The following is a 23101-nucleotide window of genomic DNA, read 5'->3' on the forward strand; positions in this document are numbered from 1 at the left end:
GAATATATGTGCTATACCCTGTCAGGGTCCATGTGAAACTTTATCACCTGTAACAACATATGTACCATGGTTTGCAATAAACATTTATGATTTATGATTTTAAGTGCGCTAGAGGAAGAGCCCCAGCAAGATGGTCGGATTCCATTAAACAAGCACGTGGTTCCTTGCAGAGGGCAGCCCACATAGCCCTTGATCGCGTTAAATGGAGGGATATAGTTGTTGGTCACGATCCTCAGTCATGATAACGACGAAGAAGAAGAAGATTATGTAAATAATGTTACCGTTGTATGAATAATTTTAACTTTTAAAAAATTCTGTAAAATGTTTTGTTTTGTCAGCTACTGCTACTTTTGTTGTTAATTTCATTGTTTATTGACATCAACGAAATACACCATAATACCAAAAAATATGTAAATAGCTTTTATTGAGTATTAAAATTAAGTTTCGAAATTATGATTCTTTATTTCAAATATACAACATTTCAGGTAAGGCAATAAAAATAGGCACAGATACTGTTACTTTTTAGTGCCAATCATTAAGTAGGTACAGTCGCGTTCATAAATATGTATGCACGTTTTCACCTTGGTTTTGCCTTGTAGCCCCGGGCCGCAAGATTATTTATTACAGGTGGCAGGATCACCTGGTTTAAAGCCTAAAAAAGCTCGGCAAGCCGCAGGTTGAGTATCTCTGCCTTATTGCAATGGATGAAGATGAAGAAATGTAATTTATGAACTCAACTGTACATGTCATTATTCATTAACAATAAACAAATTCAAAGTCAGCAGGTTTTAATACTTTGAATGCCAGAGAAACCTTCAAGGCGCTGAGTTAACTTCCCCTAACCCCTCGTATGCTTAGATAGATACGTGCGTGGGAATTTAAATTATTGTATTAATTTCAAGGTCACTTTCAATTAAATCATTTTACGGTTTAGACTCGCTTGTTTTAGTCACTCGCGCGACATGTTTCGGAGAGCCTAGGTCTCCTTTTTCAAGCACTAATAGTGCGAGCAGCGTTCACGACGACCGTGTATTGCGTACTGCCGCTGCCGCGCGCCGAGAAAACCGGTTGGGGGAGGTCTTGCGCTATCGTTGTAGGCGGGCACAGTGGTGTGTTTGGGTTTGGGTCACCTTGTAGCGCCACACAGCACGAACTCACTATGTCCACTACACTGTCACAACACTCACCGGCATTTTGCTGAGGAATCACAGGCTTCCATGCTGGTGACACAGCCCAGCCGCTATGTCATTGTCATGTGATTGATGTCGCGCGAGTGACTAAAACAAGTGAGTCTAAACCGTAAAATGATTTAATGTTAGTATGTCTCACAACAGTTTAAATTCGATCACTTTCAATTATCAAATTTGACAGGCCGCATACGAGGGAATCTAGGGATTAACCTTTTGGACGCCAATGACGGATATATCGGCACCGCAGGTCCAACACCAGATTCATTCCGTCACAGACCACAGAGCATCATAGACGTGCATGTGCATAAAATTCAATTTCAGTTTTGACCAAGGGCCTGACACTCTTTGATAGAGAATAGTCTTATATTGCGATTCCTATAAGATGAAAGAGAAAATAGTGCCATGCTTTGTCCTTATCACCGACCGGGTTTTTTTTCATGGTCGGGTTATGGCAGCATAGGTAGGAGGCGATGGCGAAATACCGAAATTTATAAGTGAAAGAGAAAAAGGATTATGCTGCCATACATTAACCTGTCAATACATGAATATGTCTCTCTTCCCCTGGTCGCTCGGTTTCATGTCTATAACTACTATACTATGTCTATACTATACTATACTGTGTCTATTTGGTAAATCAAGGACTGGAAACAATATTATGTAACAACAATGTATACCCTTTTTTGCACAAATAAACTATTCTATGATGTAGAAGGATGGCGTATACTGTAAAAGCAACCTTTATAGTTTATACATTCATATAAGGTTAATTGTTCCTCATTTGTACTAATGATATCGGTTTATGCGTGATAAGGGTAAATTAAGATAACAATAAAAAAATCACTTTCATACTCATATCATGTGTTTAGCAATTTGCAGATAGTAAAATTTAGCCATGTCGAATACTTTGCTAGTAAGAAATAAAATAAAAGGCAACTATTTTTTTATTGTATATTGAAAGATAATCTGTACAATCTACAGAAAATAATATTTTATCACAAAAGGACGTTTTGTCGAAGGCACTACTATACCCGCGGGTACGTATTTACAATAATTAGGTATATAATTTACATAATCATTTGTAACACTTAGTAAATACAACTACCCGGGTACCTTACAACTACAACATGATTGTCAAAAAATAAAGGAATCAACAATACTTTAGCGATTAAATATGTAAAAAAATACAGTACAAAACAATTAACATTTAATTCACCAATAATACTTGCAGTCTTTGATTTCGTTGTGACTACCAGCATTATTTAACAAGGATATAAAGTAACTATTTACAATATAATGTATTCGATGAAAATATAGTGCTCTGCGCAGAGCTATGCTTAGAACTACCACCGTGCACGGAAAAAATAGTGGCAACAGTACTCGGACACAGTTAGCCATAAGAGTGTTTAGCATTTTCGCATTTACTGCTTAGAAAATAAGGCTCATCACTTCGCTTCGCATCAAGGCGCTTTGCGCTTGCTTTTTTTTACGAGTTGCCTCGCGAGGAAATTGCCGCGCGAAGCAACTCGGTCTCGTTAGACGTCTCGCCCGAGGCAAATGTTTCGACTCTTATGGCTGACTGAAGGCAATATGAACTATGCTTATAATCTAATGGCAGAACGCAGCACAACTCCTGAGACGTACATCTTAAACAATATGGCGACAGATCGCCAGACGGAGTCGTATTGCGTTGATATTTGGAACTGTTAGTAATATGACCTGACACTTTTACCCTTTCCACGCCAATGACGCTTATAGTCGCCCAATTGGACAAAGTTTAGCGAAAAGGTTTCTCTAAAATTTGTCATTTAAATTACTTAATGAGAGTTCAAATTTTATTGATAGATTTTTATTGGTTGGGTCCTTTTCCCTAAATTACGTGCAATTGTCATGGCGAAAGTTTGCAAATTAATTATAACTTTAAATATGGATTATAACGGCTACTTTGTTTCAAAGTGTTATGTAACTATTAGCGAGGAAAGGGTTAAGACTACTCCCGTCCTTATAAAGTTAAGGTACGAAAGCAGTGCTTCAAAGTGCCTACGGTCTATAGTAAAATAAAAGGCCACAAATGGCAAGTATTTGTAAAGGCATACGCACACGGACTTGAGATCATTCTGACTAAAAGCAAAGTTGCCACTATAAGGAAACACTTGTGCAAAACGCCAAACAACATAAAAAGCTTCATAATGAGGGCTAACGCGTATGAATTCGCCGCTAGGGGCGCTAGTGTAGATGGTGGTCTTTTCCATAGTTCGAAATGTCAAATGTCACTTGTCACTTCAATGACTGACAGCTTTTCTATAGTCTTTTGGACCACCATCAACAGAGGCGCCAACTGGTGAGCAAAAAAACGATAGCCCTCATTAAAAATAGACAATAATAATAATAAATCGCGTCATATTATGCTCGGTTCGTGAGCGTTTATAAATGGCATTAGTGAACATTGCGTTCAGGTACGCTCTTAAAAAAATAAAACGTGGGTAGTCTGAACTTTTTTAGCCCGGCAACACTAAACTTTTTTTTTTGGTGGCAGATCAGGTGTGTCGTAGTGGTGTGTCCCGAATACCCACGTTTTATTTTTCAATCATTAAATGTAATCATAATCATTTCAATTTGTCATTTTGTCATAATTATATTAGAGAGAGCCAATAACGACTCGATAAGTCACTGTATATTAGTTTTCATAGCCAATTGAACATTTAGTTAGTCATTAGTCAATGGCAAGATTATTCGAATGCAATCTGTTCAAACTTTAATCCTTTAAATGCTTCTGACGTCTTATGTCGTCAATAATGTATACCGGCGTTTAAAGGGTTAAGTCACTAAATGAATATTGCTATAAAATATTGTTAACCTAACCATTCGATCAACCTTCGTTTTGCTAATTTTTCGATCAGAAATGCATACGTTTTCCAAATCTGAGTATTGCTTTTCGAGACTTTCGCCGGCCGTAGCTAAGGTGCCCTAATTTACGCAGTTTCTGAATCCAATGTAAACCCGATACTTGATGCCAAAGACACATTAATTGTTTTATTCTCTCTTGTATTTTAGCTGCCTTAGCTACATATTTATTTTATAGCTTTAGATAGATGTCAATGGCACCAAGGATTAGGGCATATGTTTTTTGACAGAGACCGGTACTCTATCAATAACATTAAAGCTTATAAGAACCTTATTCCCTATATAGGTATTAAAATTCATACTCTTTCTGTTACATTTGGCCTGCGATTTCTATTAATTAATTTAGCTACGGCCACTTCGTATTCTTACATTAATAACGTCTGAAGATACCATAAAAACATACGCCATCACTCAATTATGAGTAAATGCAATTTTAACCCAATAATTGACATCATTATAAGAATATTCAATCGAGATTGAATCATATCATAATTTTCAGTATTTAACGTTGTCGTAAACAATTTAATTTTACGACCGGTTGCTTATAGCAACCTATATATAATTCATGTTACATGATTATATAACATTAATAAATATTGCTATAAATAAACATTACTTTTTGGTCGTTATAATATTCGATCTCTTATTGTTGATTAAAGGCACTTAAATTACTTGACCCAATTACAATTTCATCGTCATACTTAATCATAAAAAATAAATATATTATGCATATTAATTTCTCAATTATAAGCAAGCAATACCTGAATATTGCGTAGTGTTGCTTGGTAAACTAAATGAATGGAGACCAACATTTTTAAACCTTAACTTTGACCTTTAATTACTTCGCCCCAGTATGTATCATCAGGTGTCGTTATAAGTGTGACTTTAGACTCAATTTGTAATCACAGTGGCTACACTGAAATGGCTTCGCCCCAGTATGCATCATCAGGTGTCGTTATAAGTGTGACTTCAGACTCAATTTGTAATCACAGTGGCTACACTGAAATGGCTTCGCCCCAGTATGCATCATCAGGTGTCGTTATAAGTGTGACTTCAGACTTAATTTGTAATCACAGTGGCTACACTGAAATGGCTTCGCCCCAGTATGCATCATCAGGTGTCGTTATAAGTGTGACTTCAGACTCAATTTGTAATCACAGTGGCTACACTGAAATGGCTACGCCCCAGTATGCATCATCAGGTGTCGTTATAAGTGTGACTTCAGACTCAATTTGTAATCACAGTGGCTACACTGAAATAGCTTCGCCCCAGTATGCATCATCAGGTGTCGTTATAAGTGTGACTTCAGACTCAATTTGTAATCACAGTGGCTACACTGAAATGTCTTCGCCCCAGTATGTACCATCAGGTGTTGTTATAAGTGTGACTACCGACTAAATTTGTTATCACAGTGGCTACACTGAAATGGCTTCGCCCCAGTATGTACCATCAGGTGTTGTTATAAGTGTGACTACCGACTAAATTTGTTATCACAGTGGCTACACTGAAATGGCTTCGCCCCAGTATGTATCATCAGGTTTCGTTGTAAGTCTGACTTCCGACTAACTGTACGCAATTTTGAGTAAAGAATGCAAAATAAAGGAAAGAGTATTTTCCTATAACTCAGGACCAAATAAATATTTAGAGACCCAACATTTAGTTTACCAAGTTGACATGAGAATTTCGCCCTACTGGCTATGGTGACCGAAGCTTCAATGCGTTACGAGCAAGAGCCACATTCTCAGGGTTTAGGAATCCGGTCACTTACTCAGGGCCGCGTTTGAACGCGAAATGTACAGTAGCCTACTGGCTGAGACCGAAGATCTTCAACGCGTTGAAGGCAGTAGCGAGCGCGACGTCCTCGGGGCTCTGGCCTAGGAACCCGGCGACTAGCTCGACGATGGCGGGCAGCGCGCACGGCTCGTTGCGTTGAAACGTGCAGTAGCGATTAACGAATGCCATCGACCTAGAAGATAGATATTTTGTTATGCAGTGGCGTAACTAGGGGGAGGGGAAGAGGGGGCAAGTGCCCCGGGCGCCATCCAAGGGGGGGGGGGGGGCGCCAAAATGGGCAAAAGGCAGCAGCAGCGAAACTTTTGTCAGTCGTCAGGGGGCGCAAACTTGGTTTCTGCTCCGGGCGCCATATTCTCTAGCTACGCCCCTGTTGTTTATGTACGTGGGTTATGTTTAAATGCCTAAAAAAAATTCTTAGGAATTACTGTTTGGCCGTTTGCCAAACGACTTGTGGACTAAGAGAAGTACCGACTGGACACCAAACCAGAATAACCAAACCAGGGAAGTTTGACAGCGATTTAGGGACGAATCATGCTGTCCCTTTCTTATGAATGGTACTATCCCTTTTAGCTATTTGGGGTTGTCATAATTGAGGTTATTATCTTATCTGTGGTCGTGCGTGTGGTGCGCAAAGGGACGTCAAGTTGTGCCAACCCTAATAATTGCTCGGAGCAATGCTGAGTCGAACGGAGCCGAGAATGCCCGAAAGGAACAGTTTCACCCCCCTGACCAAACAAACGTGGCGTTACGGCAGACCTTGAAGCAGATGTCGGCACGATCTTAACATTTTGCAGAAAGATTGGCCTAATATACCCGTCGAAGAAAGAGAGCGAGTCCTTTGCCCAGCAGTAGAACAGGACATAATAAGCTAACAAATAAAATAGGTTTTTTCTCGTGCTCATGATATTTAAAGTAACAGTACTACTAAACTAGCGAAGAACTTTTACGTTAACTTAGCGGTTTCACTCACGTATTTTTAGTCACTCGCGCGACATGTTTCAGAGAGTCTAGGTCTCCATTTTCAAGCACTAACAGTGCCTGAGTGAGTAGCGGTCACGACGACGGGCGGGCGTCACGTACTACGGCGCGCCGCGTCGCGCGTGAGTGAAACCGCTAAGTTAGTTTAAGTTAATATGTCTCACGATAGTTTAAATTCGATTAACTTTTACGTTAGTTTATACTTGTACTTTTTTGTTGTACTAACATCGGTTACCTTAAATTTATACTCACACGGTTATTACAATTAGATTTTTTATATTTATAATAATCATGGTAGACTAGAAAGTCATACTATTGAACGGGTTGGTCTATATGCAGACTTTATTCCCTGTGTCTTAAAATACAAAATATAAGATAATAAAAAAAAAAGAAATATCAACGCTATTAAATCACTGCACTATCCCCTAGCAGCAGTAACAGACCGTTGGTAACAAGAAATACATTAAACACGTTTCACATAACATCTCATAAAAACAGCAGCAAAAACCAAACTAAAAACCGATCGTATCCCACGACACAAAGCGATTCGGGCAATTATCAAAAAAACTGCGACATGCCGACATGCCCGCCAACTTAATGGAGTATCCAATGTACTGTCCAATTTTCATTAAAATATATCTTATAGTTTCTGAGTCAAATGGCTGTGACATACGGACAGACAGACAGACGGACACGACGAAACTATAACGATTCCGTTTTAACCTTTTCGACGCCGTGTCAAACACAAAAGCTGTCACTCAGACGCCACGTCACCGAAGTGTCAAAACTGAAATAGAACTTTATGCACATGCACGTAGGTCTATGTTGGTCTGTGACGGATTAATCCGTCTTTGGCGTTGAACCTGCGGTGCCGATATATCCGTCATTGGCGTGCAAAAGGTTAAAAATGGCTGTCGCATAGCCAATCGAGCCGAAATGAAACAACCAAATTTTTTTCACCATTTCGAAGTTGATCCCATGACCCAGTTAGATCTATATAAGTATTGTATATTCAACTCAAATAGTATTCATTCTAAGAGCACTTGAACTCAAAAACTCAGAGTATTGTCAAATGTTGAAGAAACGACCTGTACGTTTTGAGACCGTACACAGAAAGATACCAACTTCAAAATCAGGTATCTTATAAAGCTCTATACTCTATTTAAATATGCCAAGCATGGAAGTAATAACAATAACCTAGGTATTTAACGTGCAGAGCGCGCGTTCTAGCGGACTTCCGTTGGAATAAATACAAACTCATAAAACAATCCTAATATTCAGGATCAATCAGTAACCATAACCACTCATCAATCTCATCATGCGTGCGGCGAACGTTAGTCTATAAAAATCAATGTTTACGTTTTTAAATGTAATTTGTATTAAGTATTATAAGTAGAGAAATGTTACATACATGTGGAATGAGTAATCGCATGACAATTACCGATCATACCGATGTTTGTTGATAAAAACTTAATTGTTTACATGTGTGGAATGAAATAAATGAAATGCCTGTTGTACGATTCATAAAGAGGAGTATGTAGGTTTATTATAAATAACAACTAGTTATAGATATCGGCAATTCTGCACCAAGTTAAAGTCACGCACACAAAAACTGTCATGTAATGATAGTCAAATTTTGAAGTTAGGGATATTTTTTCGTACCGTTAGCACTTATTAAACAGCTAACTGATGTACAAAAAAATTCTTAAAGATAAATTCAAGTGTGTGTATGTAAATATTGTAAATTCACCTCGACTCTCCTGTCGATAGATATAATAATTACGTATACTATCCCCGAGACATTGTGGGGCGCAAACCCCTCGCGCACCACCGCAGGTCGTAAATGCACAGAATTCGTGCACAAACTGTAGGAACTTCAAAAATTATTACGACTATCACTCACCTGTCAGTTAACGAGTCCTTCACATGCAACGGCAGTTTCGAAGCCCTCATATTCGGATACATGAACGGCGAATCCGTCTCCACCAGCAACTTATCCAACGGCAATATATTCTCAGACAGCAGCCTCCTTATGCCCCCATCTGACTTATCTTTACAGATATACCCTGTGATCCCTAAATAGAACCCTTTCTCGATGTATTTGATGCCTTGTTCAACAGAGCCAGAGAAGGAGTGAATGACCACAGGGGGGAGGCGATTGCCGAAATCGTCGAGGATTTTTAGCAGGTCTTCTTGGGCTTCTTTTTCGTGTACGAATAGGGGTTTTCTTAGGTCGCACGCAATTTCAACCTGGGGGACAAATAATTGGTTCATTTGTGAGAATGCAAAAATAACTCAAATCCTGGATCTATGGAAGATTATTCTAGAATTCTATTTAATCTATTATGTAACCACGAAAAAAACTGGGCAATATAAATGTATGTGGGTAAGTATGACTGAGTATACATAATGTATGAATGAATAAAAACGAAGGTCTAATATTACCTACGTATTTAATAATTATTTTAAAGTTCATTATCATCATATATATTTAAGAGTTACACTATTGTCGGTGAAGCGATTTCCATGTGTGTAGGACGGTCCTCTGCCTTCTCTTTGACAGCCTGATTTAATTTTAATTTTGATGACGTATGAAATTCTCGGTAGGCGAGTCCAACTTTTTTGACGTATAAGTGTAATAGGTAATACGTATTGCGTGTAAGAATCATGTTTTCTAAGAGTGGTTTGAAGGAAAAAATGTTACGCTTTTTGTGAGATGTCGTTATACATAATAATATATGCTTAATGATAACTATACCAATTTTTAGAAGACAAACATTTATTTGTAAACTGATTATTGCATTGTCATCCAACTTTTAAGTAATAGGCGGGTCATTAAGTCATTATGGAACAAGCCGCCTCGCGAGGAAATTGCCGCGCGAAGCAGTTCTGTCTGTGTAGTTGTAGACGTGCTTGCCTCGGGCGAGGCACGTCTCCACCGACCGAGCTGTTTAGCGCGGCAATTTCCTTGCGAGGCAGCTCGTTCTATGTGAACCCGCCTAATAGTAAGCAAACACTACCATGTGCAGATGTCTATTTGAAGATATCATCCTAAAAGCAACTTTTCCAACTTATTGTATATCATTGGCGGGGCCGAGGCATAAAAATACCCAATGGGCAAGCCGGAGCTAATTTGGCCTGCATTTTTGAGTTCTATAGACGCACGTGTACGTTCTTGCCCAACAATAACGTTATTACGAGTCAAAGAGCCCACAATGGGAGCAATTTAAAATTCCAAGCCGTCTATTCACGCTGCACCGTATTACTGGCGGGCGACCTCGCATCGATTTAAAACTTCGCGTCATGATTTGAAGTTTAAAATAAACGACAGTGGAATAAGATTCGTGACATACAAACAGAAGTAAAAAAACCGTGCGAGTCGGACTCGCGCACGAAGGGTTCTGTACGATTACGCAAAAACTGGCGAAAAAAATCACGTTTATTGTATGGGAGCCCCACTTATATATTCATTTTATTCTGTTTTTAGTATTTGTTGTTATAACCGCAAGGCCTAGTTCCCCCTCTGGGTTGGAAGGTCAGATGGCAGTCGCTTTCGTAAAAACTAGTGCCTACGTCAATTCTTAGGATTAGTTGTCAAGCGGACCCCAGGCTCCCATGAGCCGTGGCAAAATGCCGGGATAACGCGAGGAAGATGATGATGAGTATTTGTTGTTATAGCGGCAACAGAAATACATCATCTGTGAAAATTTCAACTGTCTAGCTATCACGGTTCATGAGATACAGCCTGGTGACAGACAGACGGACAGTGGAGTCTTAGTATAGGGTCCCGTTGTCACATGATTTCTGGACGAACCCTAAGTTGTGAAGACGGAATGTTATCACGTAGAGCGATGGCGAAAAGAAGCGGCAGGCATTCCTCCAAAGCCGAAGAATTCCTCGGACGGAGTACTCTCCATTATTATAATATATTACGCCTCCATATTATGTCTTTATAAAACCCCACCCTGGTCGAAGTTCAAAATCGCCCGACTTTGTTTACAATAATTGTCACGTATAAAATACTCATTAGTTTGATCGCTATAATGATCCCTTATCATCGGGATGTTTATGAAAACAACACAAAATTATTTACAGTAATGAGTCAAATTTGCCGTGAGCTATTTATTGTTTTGCATAATTATCTTTGGTAGTTTTTGTTTGTGTAATAAGGTGACTCGCGTGAACGTTTAATTTTCATCGAGGGTTTTTTTTCAACTCAACACAATGTTCATTATTCTTATTTTAGCTAGGTAGATACGATGGGTGGATATCTTGGAATATACTGTAAAAAAATTGAATTCAATACTACCTACGAAACTTAAGCGCTGGTGGCCTAGCGGTAAGAGCGTGCGACTTGCAATCCGGAGGTCGCGGGTTCAAACCCCGGCTCGTATAATATCATTTGATATTTACCAGTCGCTTTTCGGTGAAGGAAAACATCGTGAGGAAACCGGACTAATCCCAACAAGGCCTAGTTTCCCCTCTAGGTTGGAAGGTCAGATGGCAGTCGCTTTCGTAAAAAACTAGTGCCTACGCCAATTCTTGGGATTAGTTGCCAAGCGGACCCCAGGCTCCCATGAGCCGTGGCAAAAATGCCGGAACAACGTGAGGAAGATGATGACTTCCTGCGACACTTGACAATCATTCCGATTTTCGTCGCACTTTTGACATTTGACAGGCAATCTTGTGCAGTCGCCATCAGATATATCGGGGCGGCCGAGGTGCTATAAATATCTAAACACGCACTCTAGCGCCTTGAAATAGAGGCGTGTTCAGATATTTGTGAGCACCTCGGCCGCTCCGATACATCTGATGGCGACTGATCCTATGATTTATACAGGCAAAGACGTCAAGTCTTAAACTAGACTTTGCACTGCATGCAAACAAAGTGAATACTGTACCCTGTACCTAATGAGATAATGACACTCGTCATGAATCATCTCGATTCTAAAATACAGTCTCGTTTGTATATACTAATAGACCACTTCAAATAGTGAGTCAGTGTTCACGCATATTGCAAATAACTACATACGTAACTTCTAGTTTGAGTAATTAGGCCCCCACATTCGTAACAAGTATACTTATTCAGTTAAATAACTATATATCTAAATAAAAACTGGCCAATAATCAGGTAGCAAATATATTTTGAAAAGGTACCTACTAGGAAAGGTAGTATCCGAAAGTATAACCGAAAGGTTTGGCAGTTTTTTGGCCGAAACCGAATCTTTGGCTAAAACATGATTTTTATGCCGTAACCAAAATATCGGTCGGACATTAAATATTACTTAATCAGACACATACCTACTGGTTATCACGCGTTCGGTGAGCGTTAATGACAACACATACATATACATGATTCCGCATCAAGTGGCTAATGCGTGTCATTGCCGTTGCAAGTGCACGCCATATCTTCTAAATTAAAATAACCTTAAGAGCAAATTGATATCGCGAATTCTTACAGTGGAATTATACTTGCTATCAAGGAGTTGGTAACCATAAGTGTTTTAAAAGCTTTATGGTATGCAGGGTAAGTATATGTATACGGGGGTTTTCAGAAAAAAATGTACCATTTACTTTTTTTCGAAAAACCATCAACTTTTAGTTTATTTAGACTCAGAATCACGAGTACTATTGAATGAGATAAAGAAAAAAAGTGTCCCCAGTTTTTCATACAAATTATGGGTGTCAGTTTAGTAACGGTCCATACAAAATGTATGTAAAAATGCTTTCCACACGCTTATACACAATGGCACGCAATTGCCCACCGTTCCCACAAAAGAAACAATAGCTTTTGTTTAACAGATTAGGGTCTTAGGAGTAAAAATCATTTGAGAAGATTCATACTAAAATTGAAGCTGTTTAATCACAGTAATGTGAACCAATGGCACTTACATAACCATTAAACAGGATGAAAGTGAGGGACGCCAAGATTATACAGCTTCATTCGAGATTATTCTCAAAAAGACGACCGATTTTAATACGGTTTTTACTAACGCGTAACACACGGAAATAGTATTATTACAAACGCATTTCGTGAATCTGTAAATTTACGTTTGTCGGTTTGTGTAATGTTTATATCATAAGCATTTGATGACCATAAGATTATGCTTAAGGCAAGTGCACACCGAATGCGTATGCGTAGAAGCGCACATGAGCGTTGTAATATACAGATCCTTATGAGATACGTCAAACCGCTTGCGTGACGTGTGCGTACTCGACTCAAGCGTTTTATCGCACGCACACGCGCCATGTCTACGCAATGCATACGCTTTGGCATTTATATCAAGGTATTTCTTCATGAATGTCTCAAAAACACGAAATCAATACCTACGTAATACGTTCTTGTTTATTTTGCGCTAAATAAACGTAAAGAAACTAATAAGGAAGTTCGTAAATATGATTGGAACATTAGGCCCAATTTATGTCTAAATAAATCAAATACAAGGAATTTATTCCATTTGTAGAACCAATAAGGAAATGGGGCAATATACGATCAATCATTGTCTTGTGTTGTGTCATTGTCTGATAAATAGTATTTCAGTACATATCAACAACAAGAAGTAGTATTATCTGTCAAATCTCCAATAATAGAAGTAACAATAGATTGGCAGTGTCATGCAGATAAAAATAAATAGGACAACTTTTTTGAGATAAGCTTCATACAATACCTACATCTATACCTACTTAGTTCTGAAAGCATTAAAAGACACAGAAAAAGAAAAGAGACTCGCGCACGAAGGGTTCCGTACCATTACACAAAAAAATCATTTTTGTATTTGTTGTTATAGCGGCAACCGAAATATATCATCTGTGAAAGTTTCAACTGTCTAGCTATTATGGTTCAAGAGATACAGCCTGGTGACAGACAGATGGACGGACAGACAGCCTTAATAATAGGGTCCCATTTTTACCCTTTGGGTATGGAAACGGAAGCCTAAAAAAAAAAAAAGAAAGACGATTAAAAAGTCGAGAAAGTGCAGTATACATAAAACTACCTATATATACCGTTGTATGATTTTAATTATGATCAACTTTTCTTTTCGTACAGTTAGTATAGTTTAACACAGCACTGAAAAGTGGGTCATTACACAAAAAGTCTGTTAACTACTGATGAATGATTCAATTTCGTGTTTTTATTGATGTTGCAATTTAAAAGTAAATATATTTAGACATAAAAAGTAATATTTATCTGAAAATTTCCATAATGAATAAAAGGAACATGAAATAAAATGGTAATTTGCATTATTCTTGATATGGACTCACCCTATTAATACTGCTTAAACCCTTCCAACGCTAAAAACGACTAACACTAACTTAAAAGTTATCAACAAAAATGTCACTAACACACCATGGTCCCAGGCGCAAGCGAGTTAATGTAAACCTTACTTGAAAGTGTGGTCTCACACATATAGATGTCCATGGTGCAGTAGTGGGCATGACTAGTAATGACCAGACGGGCATAAAATTAGAGAATGATTGTTAACATACCTGCCGTTTAAACACATCTCTCTGCACACCGGGTTCCGAGAAATCCTTGCTATAGTTGAGCCCACATTCACCGATGGCCACACACTCAGGCGCCTGCGCTGTTGCATGTAGTTCGGCCCACATGTCTTCTTCCACCATTGACTTTGCATCGTGAGGGTGGACACCTAGTTTAATAGGGAAAAATTATGGATATTACACAGATATAAACATTACATAAATAAAATAAAATCTCTTTATCTTTTGCCTTCAGAAACCCTTAAGGGTATTTCTGTAGAATTATTATAAGATGTGTTATTGCATACACTAAGGCCCCATTCACACGAGAGCTTAAAAAGCGTTGCGTGTGCGACGCACCCATAAGTAAGAGCGAGATAGCGATATCTCTTTCTCGCTCTTACTTATGGGTGCGTCACACACGCAACGCTTTATAAGCTCTCGCGCCTTACAGATATGCAAGTTGCGGAAAGTTTAAAAAAAGTTGATAAATTCCGGAAAATATCATAGAAAATTAAGGAAACTTTCTTTCTGGAACCGGATAATTTCGATCCCCATACAAAATATGAGACATGAGACCTTCCAAAATTTTTCAGTGTGGAAATTTTGCCATTTTTGAAATTTTCCATCACATCAGTACATACACTGTAAGCTTTGTTTATGTCTTCAGTTAGAACTTGGGATCTAACTTGCAACAGAATATTCAATATCTTGTTAAGGTTTCAAGGATTTCCTATGATTAGAAATTGACATAAAAAAGAAAGGGCTTGTATAGTAACTTTGTCTGTGTAGGATGCTAATGATGATGACTGATTCCTTAGGATTCCTCAAGCTATCTCCATGCCAAATTTAGATTAGTGACTTTTGCGTGAAGAGAAACACTAAAATTTATAATATTAGTAAGGATTAACTTAGAACTCACCGGCTGTGGAGTAGATAGTTCCGGGATAGAGGCGTGTCAGTCTTAACGCTTCTTTACTGTTTTTTACTGATGTTCCCGTGACCATAATTTTTTGGACACCTATAACAAAACAAAAAAATTAAAAATTCCGAAAATGTATAAGCATAATTAAACTGAATTGTACAGCAACTATAATTATACTTCCAAAATTTAATAAACAGCAAACAGGATGCAGTTAATTATCATAAACAACTTTCTTTCGTCACATAATTCTTTTCTGGTTGTTAACTCCAAAACCAGGCCAGTAAATAATCAGCAAGCGCAACAATTCTGTACGCACGAATAAATTAAAGCGTATTCACACCGACTATGCATCACGCATTCATTACAATCAGCTACTTATTGAACAGCTGGGTTGAGTAGACCTGTACCGCTGGCTATATTTTAACCCCTAGGTTATAAAAATATTAAAGTCAATTCTGTTTTCGCTTATGAATACTTTGTTAAGATGTAAATCTTACATTTTGTTTTGTGTCATATATATAATTTGCTTTTCTAGTAATTTGTTATTTTGTGGTAATTATTTTTTATTTTGAATTATCTTGGAGAAAAAAATATTCGAGAGAAAACATGTAACTGTGTTGCATTTAGGATAGTGTTTTTAGTGTGAAAACATAGTTTGTGTCAATTACGTCCACTGCAATCTGATACTATGTCATAATATTCTAAATGACACAAAAAAAAATTAGAGTTAAAAAAAATTACTTAGGTCGAATTTAATCGTTTAAATAGGTCCATTACATGATTTTGTGTCTTATTAAGGCATAGCTTCATAAGATATTTGATGATTTTGTTGTTACAGGCTGTCACCGTTACAAAAGAATATTAAAGATATTAGAGTTTACATCTTATTAATTTGAAATGCGGGATAAATAAGATGTATGAATTTGTGTCACTTGCATCCACTGCATAAACAAATATTACAAAAATATTATTTGCGTTCAAACGAAGCTAGCGGGCGGTCTGAATGGGCAACGGAGGCCGTGCAGGGTGGGGCCGCGGCGTGACCTTGCCGTACGCAACGCATGTTTACTTCGCCTGTGCGCCAAATTAACGCAACTTATTCAAAGAAGTTACGCAAACAACACAACAACAAGCAACAAGCAAGCAAAGAATGCGTCGAATTATCTTTTACCTATTTAAAACTCATAGATATTGTACAATGTCACCATTATGCAAAAGAACTGTAAGTACATGTTTGATTTGCGAGCGAGCTGGCAACATTGCGCAGGGAAATCTTAAAAATATCGCGTTTACGTGAACGCCACATACATTTGTGACAGTGATAGGGAAAAGGTACCACCATAGAGTAACTTATGATAGAGCGGTACTGTCATAGTAAATTTTGTAACCCCAGTAAATTCACTGCCATCTGTCGACACACTTTAAAACTAAAAATAAATATTTATAAAAATACGATAAAATGTATTTAATTTTAATAACAAAACTTCCGTGAGACATAGACATATTAAATATATTAATGACGGGTCACTCACGTGTTTTAAGTCGAAAACGCTCGACATGTTTCACTCCGTACCGAGGAGCGTCATCAGGAGCTTGCGTCGACGGTCCGGGTGTATACATGATTCCTTGCTCCTGTGGGAAAAACTACATAGGAGAGACGGGCCGAAACATTTCCACCAGATTGTCCGAGCACATACGTAGTATGAAGAACAGGGATAGCCGGGGTTCTGCGGTGACGGAACACGTGTTGGATTCGGATTCGACTCACTATATACGTTTCGATAAGGTAACTATGCTGGCGAAAGAAAAGTTTGTGATTCAGCGAAAAGTACGGGAGGCTATCGAAATTGGTCGTCATCCGAATTTTAACCGTGATTGTGGTTGGTCAGTGCCTCCGAGCTGGAAAACTGTTTTGGGTACTACGTCGGTGGACAGTGTGGACGAACCATTAGCGAATGACGTAGTGAGTGTTGTGTGCAACCCATCATTTGACAATAATGCCGTAAACGAGGGTAGTTTCTCGCCCCCCCTGCCGCCACCGGCGCCCGCGCCGAGTCATCGGGCGCGGAGGGCTGCGGCCCGCAGTCTGCGCCGGTCCGTCACCGTCGACGCAAGCTCCTGATGACGCTCCTCGGTACGGAGTGAAACATGTCGAGCGTTTTCGACTTAAAACACGTGAGTGACCCGTCATTAATATATTTAAAATGTATTTAAATATGGATAAATGATTTTTTTATTTGCAATAATTATTTTTATATGATTTTGACCCATGTTCTTTCACTGGTATGCGTTAAAATTATAAATAACAAACGAAACAGTCAACGCCCTCTATACGAGTGTAGGCCAAAACTTGTGGCGCCATCTGATCGAGAATCAAATTTTCGTGATTTTCGAGGCACGTTTTTTCCTTAGACTGTATCCATCTATTACGGAGTTATATCTATCTTTGGTACCACTAAAGTAAAATTTGGTTAATAATACCGTGACTTTCTTTCATTCTTTGATAAAAAAAATTGCTATTTATGCAACAAGTGCGGAAATCATCTTTACGCACGTGTATCATACAATGTTTTACTATGCATTGTGCGAGTAAATAAAAAAACATGTCATGGCAAATAAGTTTAATTATTAAAAGGAGTGTTTTAAATCGACACGAGTTGCGAATTACCTATTCGCACGTGTATCGTACGTTTTACAGTACATATGGCCCTTTAAACTTTCGACATATGCACGGTAAGTGCTCTTTTCCGCACTAGTGCGAGAAAGTAGCACCATATGTACTGTAAAAAAAAATTGAAAACAAAAAGCACTAGTGCGGAAAAGCAGTACTTTCCGCACGATATGGCTCCGTAGGAAACGCACTTTTCGAGCACATGCATTGTAAAAAAATATATAGGACTGTATCTCCTAAACCATGCGTCGTAGCGCAAAAATAATAAAATTTTCGTTCCCCTTTATGTAACCCAAAAGTAATACATGAAAAATACAATGAAAAAAAAAAGAAACAGAATCTTTATAGGGCTGTATTAGCTGTATCTCCTATATCGTGCATCGTAGCGCAAAAATAATCAAATTTTCGCTCCCCTTTAAGAAGCCCCTAATTAAGATTTAAAAACGCAAAAAAGAAAAAAAAGAGGAAAAAATCTTTATAGGGCTGCATCTCCTAAACCGTGCATCGTAGCACAAAAATAATCAAATTTTCGTTCCCCTTAAGAAACCCTTAATTAAAACTTTAAAAAAAAACCAGGAAAAAAACTTTATAGAGCTATTATAGCTATATATATATAGATATAATATCTCCTAAACCGTGCGTGGTGGCGCAAAAATAATAAAAATTTCGTTCCCCTTTATGAAGCCCCAAAGTAATATACTAAAAACACAATGAAAAAAAAAGAAAAAAATAACAAAAAAACTTTATAGGGCTGTATCTCCTACACCGTGCATCGTAGCGCAAAAATAATTTAAAAAATCCCTTTAAGAAACCCCTAATTAAGATTGAAAAACGCAAAAAAGAAAAAGTGGAAAAAAAATCATTTTAGGGCTGTATCTCCTAAACCGTGCGTCGTAGCGCAAAAATAATAAAATTTTCGTTCCCCTTTACGGAACCCCAAAGTAATATACAAAAAACACAATGAAAAAAAAAAACAAAAAAAACTTTATAGGGCTGTATCTCCTAAACCGTCGTAGCGCAAAAATAATCAAAATTTCGTACCCCTTTGTGGAACCTCAAACTAATATACAAAAAACACAATGAAAAAAAAAACAAAAAAAAAATCTTTATAGGGCTGCATATCCTAAATCGTGCATCGTAGCGCAAAAATAATCAAATTTTCGTTCCCCTTTAAGGATCCCTTAATTAATACTTAAAAAAAAAAACAAAAAAAAACAGGAAAAAATCTTTATAGAGCTATATCTCCTAAACCGTGCGTGGTAGCGCAAAAAGAACAAAATTTTCATTCCCCTTTACGGAACCCCAAAATAATATACAAAAAACACAATGAAAAAAAAAACAAAAAAACTCTTTATAGGGCTGCATCTCCTAAACCGTGCATCGTAGCACAAAAATAATAAAATTTTCGTTCCCCTTTATGCAACCCATAATTTATATTTAAAAAAAAAACGCAAAATTAAAAAAAAAAAACATTATAGGGCTGTATCTCTTAAACCATGCGTCGTAGCGCAAAAATAATTTAAAAAAACCCCTTTAAGAAACCCGTAATTAATACTTAAAAAAAAAAAACAAAAAAAAACAGGAAAAAAACTTTATAGAGCTGTATCTCCTAAACCGTGCGTGGTACCGAAAAACAATAAAATTTTCGTTCCCCTTTATGCAACCCATAATTTATATTAAAAAAAAACCGCAAAATTTAAAAAAAAATCTTTATAGGGCTGTATCTCCTAAACCATGCGTCGTAGCGCAAAAATAATAAAATTTTCTTTCCCCTTTATGCAACCCATAATTTATATTAAAAAAAAACGCAAAATTAAAAAAAAACATTATAGGGCTGTATCTCTTAAACCATGCGTCGTAGCGCAAAAATAATTTAAAAAACCCCTTTAAGAAACCCGTAATTAATACTTAAAAAAAAAACTAAAAAAAAAACCAGGAAAAAAAACTTTATAGAGCTGTATCTCCTAAACCGTGCGTGGTACCGCAAAAATAATAAAATTTTCGTTCCCCTTTATGAAACCCCAAAGTAATATACAAAAAACACAATGTAAAAAAGAAAAAAAGAAAAAAAAACAATAAAAAAATCTTTATAGGGCTGTATCTCTTAAACCATGCGTCGTATCGCAAAAATAATTTAAAAAACCCCTTTAAGAAACCCGTAATTAATACTTTAAAAAAAACAAAAAAAAAACAGGAAAAAAAACTTTATAGAGCGGTATGTCCTAAACTTATATAAAAAAAACGCAAAATTAAAAAAAAAAACTTTATAGGGCTGTATCTCCTAAACCATGCGTCGTAGCGCAAAAATAATAAAATTTTCGTTCCCCTTTATGAAGCCCCAAAATAATATACAAAAACACAAGAAAAAAATAATAACAAAAAAACTTTATAGGGCTGTATCTCCTAAACCGTGCATCGTAGCGCAAAAATAATCAATATCCGTTCCCCTTTAAGAAGCCCCTAATTAAGATTTAAAAACGCAAAAAAGAAAAAGAGTAAAAAATCATTTTAGGGCTGTATCTCCTAAACCGTGCGTCGTAGCGCAAAAATAATAAGATTTTCGTTCCCTTTTATGAAACCCCAAAGTAATAACAAAAAACGCAATGACAAAAAAAAAAAAAAAACAACAAAAAAAACTTTAGGGATGTATCTCCTAAACCGTGCATGGTAGCGAAAAATAATCAAATTTTCGTTTTCCTTAAGAAGCCCTTAATTAAGATTTAGAAACGTAAAAAAGAAAAAGAAAAAAATCTATATAGGGCTGTATCTCCTAAACCGTGCGTCGTAGCGCAAAAATAATCAACTTTTCGGTCCCCTTTATGTAACCATTAATTTATACACAAAAAAAACGCAAAAAAAAGTTTTTTTTTATAGGGCTTGATCTCCTAAACCATGCGTCGTAGCGCAAAAATAATTAAATTTTCGTTCCCCTTTATGAAACCCCAAAGTAATATACAAAAAACACAATGTAAAAAAGAAAAAAAGAAAAAAACAATAAAAAAACTTTATAGGGCTGTATCTCCTAAACCGTGCGTCGTAGCGCAAAAATAATCAAATTTTCTTTCCTCTTTATTCAACCCTTAATTTATATTTAAAAAAAAACGCTTTCACTAAACTGCTGTAACTCGGAAACTTAGAATCCACAAAGGGGACTACTAAATTATGACACATATTAAAGCCTGACCAGTAATATATGATCATTGTCAAGAGGACGCTGTTCATTTTCATGTATAGGGTGACAGTTCAGTATAGTATGAAAAAATATTGTATTTAATGAACATCATCATCAATGTAATTAATGTTGCTTGCCACGCTTAAACATAACAAAAATCACAATAAATTGCGTCTTAAAATAAACTTAAAAAGTCTACTAAAAATCGAAACAAAAGTAATTTTTAAGTCGCTGTTGTGACATTCTCAATCAAAAGGTAGGTACCACTTTGTCGTTTACCATCAAGACGAAATTTGATTATATCTTTATACAAATAACCTGTCAGAGAAAGTGGTACCTTTTGATTAGGAACGTCACAAATGTTGGTCAGTATGAGGAGTGCAGCCTACAGTTTATTTTTAATTATATTTATATACCTACTACGGTAAGATTGATAAGACAATGTAATTATGCCTCCGAATGAAATAAATACACTGTATCGCAAAACTAAGTGGCGAGACAGCTCATAATGCCATCTCTTGGTTGGTCTTAACAAGGGTAAAGGAGATAGTATTAAGATCTCAGTCGCCAGCTGATATTGCGGCAAGTATAATAAGCACCCCACCCGCGTAGGTACCCTTCCCCGCGCACGCCCTTCTTGCTCAATTGAGTTTTATTTTGCCAGATAGTAAAAAAACCGTGGATCAAAATGACCCAAATTATGAATGATGTCTCAATGTGGTATTATAATATTGTAGACGTAAACTTAATAATATGAATTTTTTTTTGTGGTAGATACAGGGTGTTAATTAGAAAAATTTTTTTTTTAAATAAAAGCGGTGGATGAATTTGACACAGATTTGTTTGAATAACATATAACAATGTTCTGTAAAGTACAACACTTCACTTACCGACTCTAATATTTTTTTAGGCGTTTTAGGATCAATATTAGGTATTTATTAAATGCCATTATACCCGTGGATGAAAATGACACAAAATGCGTGTGTACGTCGGAAGCCACTTTGCCTTTACAGGGAAACAAAGAATTTCGTCTCGAATATTTTTTTTACAGAATGCTGATTGAAAAAAGAAATACCTAAATTTCTACCTAAGCAAATACCTAGGATGACACAAAATATTATTTTTAGGTTTAGTATATGGTCTGGAAACTATATATAAAAAATAAGCAACATTAATATTCTTATAACCTCAGAAGTTATTGGTACAGGTCTATGAGTTATTATGCGGAGACACGAAACAAGAATTTCACTACACATCAAAATACCTGCATCTTTTGCCCTTTGCACCACCGAGTCCAGATCACGGCCGTATTTCTTATTGGTCAAGTTTGCGCCCACATCAACAACGATCAGATTTTCATAACATCCTTTCAGGTCTTGTACGTTCTTGGTATCTTCAGACGTCATCTTTCGAATTTTTTGTGAAGCTTATTGGTCGGTGTTTATCTGAAATGAAACGCTCTGTTAGCATATCTTCGTATTACGAAATATTGCAGTGTGCAAAAATAGAGCTTACCAATTGTATCAAACACTCCTGCTAAATAAGCCTCTTGAATTCTAATGACTAGTCAAAAAGTTCACCCTATTCACTGAGCTGCCACCATGTTTTTGGCTGAATCAAAGAGTATAATAATATATGGGCTGAATGAATGAAGTTTGTTCTTAACTTAATTTTCTATTCACTGAAAATTTTCTTTTAATACGCACTGTGATTGGATACCATCAATAAAGTTTTCATCTGATTGGTGAAATCTTTTAGTCATCTTTTAGTAAATAAAAGTGACAGATGTTAAGGCGTTTAGATAACACATCGTACCGAGATCATAATAATATCTTATAATTATACTTTATCATTGTAAATATAATTATATTCTTATTATTGAACTTGACTAAAACACGTTTATATTTTTGAAATGATAACATTCGTCAATGTTTATTCGTACTTTTAATTATTAAATAAATATAAAAAATAAAGACTACACATAAGTT

The 23101-nt window shown here is 36.9% G+C and overlaps 1 protein-coding gene and 1 long non-coding RNA gene across 2 annotated transcripts; both read right to left on the reverse strand.

The window, feature by feature from the left end:
• Positions 1-2290: 2290 nt before the first annotated feature.
• On the reverse strand, positions 2291-5144 carry LOC134748659 (uncharacterized). Its single transcript, XR_010128424.1, has 2 exons — positions 3566-5144; positions 2291-3383 (listed from the first exon to the last, which is right to left on the reverse strand). It is a non-coding gene; the product is annotated as an uncharacterized LOC134748659 (long non-coding RNA).
• A 312-nt stretch (positions 5145-5456) lies between these two features.
• Positions 5457-22733, reverse strand: LOC134748118 (3'-5' ssDNA/RNA exonuclease TatD). The gene is made up of 6 exons (XM_063682817.1): positions 22629-22733; positions 22378-22558; positions 15268-15366; positions 14352-14515; positions 8767-9113; positions 5457-6057 (listed from the first exon to the last, which is right to left on the reverse strand). Exons 2-6 carry the CDS (start codon positions 22517-22519, stop codon positions 5895-5897), a joined length of 915 nt encoding a protein of 304 aa, XP_063538887.1. The 5' UTR covers positions 22520-22558; positions 22629-22733; the 3' UTR covers positions 5457-5894.
• Positions 22734-23101: the final 368 nt, after the last annotated feature.

This window comes from Cydia strobilella, chromosome 16 (assembly GCF_947568885.1).
Source record: "Cydia strobilella chromosome 16, ilCydStro3.1, whole genome shotgun sequence".
NCBI lineage: Eukaryota > Metazoa > Arthropoda > Insecta > Lepidoptera > Tortricidae > Cydia > Cydia strobilella.